The sequence below is a fragment of the Cajanus cajan genome, chromosome 1 (genome assembly GCF_000230855.2).
Source record: "Cajanus cajan strain Asha chromosome 1, NIPB_CcT2T_4, whole genome shotgun sequence".
NCBI classification, from domain to species: Eukaryota; Viridiplantae; Streptophyta; class Magnoliopsida; order Fabales; family Fabaceae; genus Cajanus; species Cajanus cajan.
This window is the reverse complement of record NC_138517.1, coordinates 18,101,229-18,107,960: the sequence shown is the minus strand read 5'-3', so window position 1 is coordinate 18,107,960 and position 6,732 is coordinate 18,101,229. Positions and strand designations below refer to the sequence as shown.

The window sequence follows — 6,732 nt, the reverse complement described above, 5'->3', positions numbered from 1 at the left end:
CCTTTCTTCTTCTTCTTCTCAATTTCTTCTTAGTCTTTCTTGTTATTTAATGTTATAATGTCTTTTAATTTTATGGATAGCTAAGTTTCTAATTCAGCTTGTGGTAATAAGTTCTAATGGATTTTGAGGTTTGAAGAAAATTTTGTGTATCCTCAACTCTTAATAATTGAATTTATCTTTATCTTTCTATCTTGTTTATGCTTATATAATTGAATTTGAATTGATCACTTAAATTCATTACATAAGACGTTCTCATTAACTCCTTGAACTAAGACCTATGTGATGCTTACTTACATTGGACTTAAGAAGGAATGCAAGACCAAGAATTATGTGACGCTTGTTTACATTAATTTTGAGAAAGACAAAGGAATATTCATGGACTTAATTGATTGACTCATTAATTGTTTGCCGATTCAAGGACTTAGAGTTTAACTAGGGATTAAATGTGAATGAATAATTCTAACCTTGTTAACTCGAATCATGTTTGCTTAAACATTTGAAGAATCTCCTAAATTAATTGACGCTTGATTGGTTAACTTTGGGACAAGCAAGAATTGATTAATTAAGTTCTCCAATGGATGGCTTGTTGGATTCTTGGACTTAGAGACCAAATAGGGATTAAAATTGGACGCTTGATCCTAACCTAATGGACTCAAATAATGTTCGCTTGAACTTTGGAAAGAATCTATTTAAGTTTTGTTGGTGCTTAACTAATTGAACTTAAATGCAAGAATTTAATTATTATTTGAGATTGAGATTTTGAACCAAGGATAAATCCAAAGAACGAAAATCCACAAGTTGAAGTTTTTATCATCTAAGTTTATTATTCAACTTCTTGTTCTAAAAATTATATCAAACTCCAAACCCCCCCCCCCCCCCCCTTTTTTTCCAAAAACTGCTAATATAATAAAAAAGAATTTCCTTTGATCCTCGAGAGACGACTTTGGGGCACTACTGTGCTACAAGTTTAAACTCATTTTACATTTGTGTTTGATAGAGGCTTCGACAACCTCTCGTCAGTCTGCAAGGGTCGTTGCTAATAAAATAGTAAGTAAAAATATACAAATTAAGACTCTTCATTTCAACTCATTTAATTCATAAGATTTTTTAATCTTCCTTATTGTTGCAGAAGGATTTAGTTGAGCAGAGCACCCAGGGCTCATTTGTTTCCGATGGTCGGAATGATATCCTCACAACGGCCATAGGAAAGCCAGAGCACGGAGGTCGTGTGCGTGGTGTTGGTGGTTCTTGGAGCCACCGAGATTTCTTTGGTGGCCGATCATCGAGGAGCACTGTCGACTCTTGCAGTCAAGAGGTTATACAGAAATTGGAGCAGAGATTGGAGATGCAGTTTGAAGAGAAACTGAAGAATATTGAAAAACAGTTTGAAGAGAAGTTTGAACTTTTGGCTCGTTCTCAGCAACAGACTGCAGTTGCTCATGATGGTGTTCGAGTCAGCACTAAAGGGAGTTGTGCTGCTCCAAATTCCTCAGGGGAACATGCTCACACTGATGTACCAAACCAGTGTGAGTTATATGTTGAGGATGACCCCCCACGGTTAGTGGCTATTGGCCGAGTATTTGAGGGTGGCTCAACCATCCATGGTGTCCCTCTACAGCCAGACTGGACACGGGTTGTGGTTGACCAAGTTCAAGATGCTGCTGCTCCAGTGCCTTTGCCCAATACAGAGGTTCAACTAGTGGGGCAGGCAACCGGCACATTCTTAGCTTGGCCAAAATGTTTGGTCATGCCACTTTCAGCACGGGCAAAGGTAATTATATTATTGCTCTTTTAGATTCTTATAATTCTATTATTGTTTAACTAATTTTGATTATTTCTTTAGGATTTTATCGATCGTGGTAAGGAGGTCATGAGAGAACCTCATGTTCATGATGCTAATATCGTAGAAGCTGAGGATGATCCCATATCTAAGCTTCTAATCAAATTACCACGATTAAAGAAGCAACCAATTCAATTGCAGTGGGACATTAGAGTTTTTGGAGTTGATAGCTCTGATGTTCCACTATACATATCTCTGCCTGATGCATTAGAGATTGTTGGGGGAAACTCCATGTTAAATATATCTGTCATACAGTTGTGGGCCATGTAAGTCATATTTTCTTTTATGAGTCTAAATTTACAATAATTACATTTAACTTATAATAATTATTTGTGTTAGGTACATGAACAAATTGAGTGTGGAGCAAGCACAAGCAGAAGTATATGGATTTATTGAGCCTCAATCCATCCAAAAATCCAGAAACACTCAGGTCCAGATCCAACAATATATGCAAACATGGATGAGTGACTCAAGAAGACATATATACATGGCTCCATACATTGACGGGTTAGTTTTTTAATTGATTTTTTAATCATGGTAATTTTTTAACTGATTTGTTTGTCATACAATGTAGGTCTCATTGGCAGTTAATGGTAATCATTCCTAAGGAATATACCGTGGTGTGGTTTTGTTCACTTCATCGAAAACCAAGCCAGGAAATTAAAAGCCAATTACATGGGTAACTAAATTTTTTCATTATGTTTTAACACTGTAATTATATATATTGGCTAACATTTATTTTTATTTCAATTAATTAGAATCGTGTCTGGAGCTAATATATTAAGTGGAAGAGCCAGATCATCAAAGTCATTGTATTTCATATATCCTAAGGTTAGCAAATTAATTCATACAGTCAATAATATTTAAATTTATTGACTTTGGAATTAATAGTTATTTGTTTCTCATTTTAGTGTAATAAGCAACAAGACTCGTTTGAATGTGGCTATTACATCATGTATTGGATGAAAGCCATAGTTTCTGCGGGTATTATTGATTCTTGGGCGCAGGTAATTCATATCAAAAATTATTTAACTATATTTACCTTTAGAATAATTAACATTGCATATTAATGACACTTAAATTACCCTTTCAGGTCTTTCAAGATCCATCTCCATTGCCCGAAGATGAGATGCTCAAGATAAGAGAAAAATGGGCAACTTTTTTTCTAAGTTTAGTTAGTTAGATATTATGTTTATAGTTTGATAGTTAGTTATTTAGATAGCATTGACAAACATGTTTTATAGCTTTTTTAGGATAGTAGGATTTACATTGTCATAATTTATGTTTTTTAAGATTTATATATTATTTTCTTTTTGTCATTCAATTTTGAAATACAATTTGAATTTCTATTCTGGACTGCCTGGTTTAGATTTGGTATTCTGGATTATATTTATATGCAGGTGTTGGGTATATCAATTTACAAACGTTTTTAAAAAAAAAAACTGCCACAATTTACGTCGGACATGGCGTTGTCCGACGTAAATTTACGTTGGGCCTTGCAATGACCGACGTAAATTTACGTCGGACAAGGCCACGTCCGACGTAAATTTGGGGCATGATTTTGCCTCTTTTTACGTCGGTCTGGAAAAATTCCCGACGTAAATTTACGTCGTCTTCCAGAGGCGACGTAAATTTACGACTCCCGTATTAACGTCGGACCCTTTTCCGACGTAAAAGGGTCAAAATACACGACGTAAAACACCCTTTGTGTACTAGTGTAAGACTCTTCATTTCAACTCATTTAATTCATAAGATTTTTTAATCTTCCTTACTGTTGCAGGAGGGTTTAGTTGAGCAGAGCACTCCGGGCTCATTTGTTTCTGATGGTCGGAATGATATCCTCACAACGGCCATAGGAAGGCCAGAGCATGGAGGCCGTGTGCGTGGTGTTGGTGGTTCTTGGAGCCACCGAGATTTCTTTGGTGCCCGATCAACGAGGAGCACTGTTGACTCTTGCAGTCAAGAGGTTATGCAGAGAATGGAGCAGAGATTGGAGATGTAGTTTGAAGAGAAATTGCAGAATATTCAAAAAGAGTTTGAACAGAAGTTTGAACTTTTGGCTCGTTCTCAGCAACAGACTGCAGTTGCTCATGATGGTGTTCGAGTCAGCACTAAAGAGAGTTGTGCTGCTCCAAATCCCTCACCGGATCAGACTCACACTGATGTACCAAACCAGTGTGAGTTATATGTTGAGGATGACCCCCCACGGTTAGTGGCTATTGGCCGAGTATTTGAGGGTGGCTCAACCATCCATGGTGTCCCTCTACAGCCAGACTGGACACGGGTTGTGGTTGACCAAGTTCAAGATACTGCTGCTCCAGTGCCTTTGCCCAATACAGAGGTTCAACTAGTGGGGCAGGCAACCGGCACATTCTTAGTTTGGCCAAAACGTTTGGTCATGTCGCTTTTAGCACGGGCAAAGGTAATTATATTATTGCTCTTTTATATTCTTATAATTCTATTATTATTTAACTAATTTTGATTATTTCTTTAGGATTTTATCAATCGTGGTAAGGAGGTCATGAGAGAACCTCATGTTGATGATGCTAATATCGCAGAAGCTGAGGGTGATCCCATATCTAAGCTTCTAATCATATTACCACGATTAAAGAAGAAGCCAATTCAATTGCAGTGGGACATTAGAGTTTTTGGAGTTGATAGCTCTGATGTTCCACTATACATATCTCTGCCTGATGCATTAGAGATTGTTGGGGGAAACTCCATGTTAAATATATCTATCATACAGCTGTGGGCCATGTAAGTCATATTTTCTTTTATGAGTCTAAATTTACAATAATTACATTTAACTTATAATAATTATTTGTGTTAGGTACATGGACAAATTGAGTGTGGAGCAAGCACAAACAGAAGTATAAGGATTTATTAAGCCTCAATCAATCCAAAAATCAGGAAACACTCAGGTCTAGATCCAACAATATATGCAAACATGAATGAGTGACTCAAGAAGAGATATATACATGGCTCCATACATTGACGGGTTAGTTTTTTAATTGGTTTTTTAATCATGATAATTTTATAACTAATTTGTTTGTCATACAATGTAGGTCCCATTGGCAGTTAATGGTAATTATTCCTAAGGAATACACCGTGGTGTGGTTTTGTTCACTACATCGAAAACCAAGCCACGAAATTAAATGCCAATTACAAGGGTAACTAAATTTTTCATTATGTTTTAAAACTGTAATTATATATATTGGCTAACATTTGTTTTTATTTCAATTAATTAGAATCGTGTCTGGAGCTAATATTTTAAGTGGAAGAGTCAGATCATCAAAGTCATTGCATTTCATATACCCTAAGGTTAGCAAATTAATTCATACAGTCAATAATATTTAAATTTATTGACTTTGGAAATAATAGTTATTTGTTTCTCATTTTAGTGTAATAAGCAACAAGACTCGTTTGAATGTGGCTATTACATCATGTATTGGATGAGAGCCATAGTTTCTGCGAGTTTTATTGATTCTTGGGCGCAGGTAATTCATATCAAAATTTATTTAAGTATATTTACCTTTAGGATAATTAACATTGCATATTAATGACACTTAAATTAATGTTTCAGGTCTTTCAAGATCCATCTCCATTGCCCGAAGATGAAATGCTCAAGATAAGAGAACAATGGGCAACTTTTTTTCTAAGTTTAGTTAGTTAGATATTATGTTTATAGTTTGATAGTTAGTTAGTTTAGTTAGTTAGTTTAGTTAGTTAGATAGCATTGACAAACATATGTTTTATAGCTTTTTTAGGATAATAGGATTTACATTGTCATAATTTATGTTTTTTAAGATTTATATATTATTTTCTTTTTGTCATTCAATTTTGAAATATAATTTGAATTTCTATTCTGGACTGCCTGGTTTAGATTTGGTATTCTGGACTATATTTATATGCAGGTGTTGGGTATATCAAATTTATAAACGTTTTAAAAAAAAAAACTCCCATAATTTACTTCAGACAACGCCATGTCCGATGTAAATTTACGTCGGGCCTTGCAATGGCCGACGTAAATTTACGTCGGACATGGCGTTGTCCGACGTAAATTTATGGCATGTTTTTGGTCCCTTTTTACGTCGGTCTGGGAGAAACTCCGACGTAAATTTATGTCATCTTTCAGAGACGATGTAAATTTACGTCTCCCGCCGTATTAACGTCGGAACCTTTTTCGACATAAAAGGCTCGAAATACGCGACGTAAAAGACCCTTTCTGTACTAGTGGATATTTAAGTTTGCTTAAAAAGAAAATCTTTCATTTGTTATCATTAAAACTTGAGGGATCAAAAATCGCTTTTTGACTTAACAATCTTCTCTTTTTTGATAGTGTCAAACATTATTTAAAAATTTTAATCTTGTTTTATTTTTTTGGAGAATTCCTCATAAGTTAGGAAATCTCTCAAAGTTCGAGTATCTTGATCTCAAAGTAAATTCTCTTGATGGAACAATATTCCTTCTCAGTTGGGGAAGCTTACCAGATTATGATATCCAGGAAAAAATCCCTTATCAACTTGAAAATCTCTCACAATTGAGGTATCTTGATCTTTCGAGAACTTCACTCTCTAGAAAAATTCCTTTTCAAGTTGTGAATCTTCCTATCTTGCACACTCTTAGACTTGGGGTTACTTTTGATCTTAAATTAACGATGCAAAGTGGCTATCTGCTCTCTCTTCATTGACAACTCTTGGCCTGAGGTCAATGCATTATCTTGGCCTTTATTATTAGCAACAAATGATCAGTGAGCTTATTCACTTGATTTTCAATTTCACCACTAATCTTCATACATTTTCCCTGAGTAATAACCTGTTAGAAGGTCCCATTCCAGATGGATTTGGGAAAGTAATGAACTCTCTTGAACTTCTTCACCTTATCTCTAACAA

At 35.3% G+C, this 6,732-nt stretch overlaps 2 protein-coding genes across 2 annotated transcripts; both read left to right on the top strand.

The window, feature by feature from the left end:
- The first annotated feature begins 344 nt into the window (after positions 1 to 344).
- LOC145958593 (uncharacterized) lies at positions 345 to 3,844 on the top strand. The gene is made up of 7 exons (XM_083076099.1): positions 345 to 1,047; positions 1,130 to 1,771; positions 1,844 to 2,106; positions 2,180 to 2,519; positions 2,599 to 2,671; positions 2,752 to 2,847; positions 2,934 to 3,844. Exons 2-4 carry the CDS (start codon positions 1,346 to 1,348, stop codon positions 2,358 to 2,360), a joined length of 870 nt encoding a protein of 289 aa, XP_082932225.1. The 5' UTR covers positions 345 to 1,047; positions 1,130 to 1,345; the 3' UTR covers positions 2,361 to 2,519; positions 2,599 to 2,671; positions 2,752 to 2,847; positions 2,934 to 3,844.
- LOC145950839 (uncharacterized) lies at positions 3,342 to 5,703 on the top strand. Its single transcript, XM_083062673.1, has 8 exons — positions 3,342 to 3,350; positions 3,843 to 4,262; positions 4,335 to 4,597; positions 4,671 to 4,838; positions 4,906 to 5,010; positions 5,089 to 5,161; positions 5,242 to 5,337; positions 5,424 to 5,703. The coding sequence occupies exons 1-4, from the start codon at positions 3,342 to 3,344 to the stop codon at positions 4,714 to 4,716; spliced, it is 738 nt and encodes a 245-aa protein (XP_082918799.1). The 3' UTR covers positions 4,717 to 4,838; positions 4,906 to 5,010; positions 5,089 to 5,161; positions 5,242 to 5,337; positions 5,424 to 5,703.
- Positions 5,704 to 6,732: the final 1,029 nt, after the last annotated feature.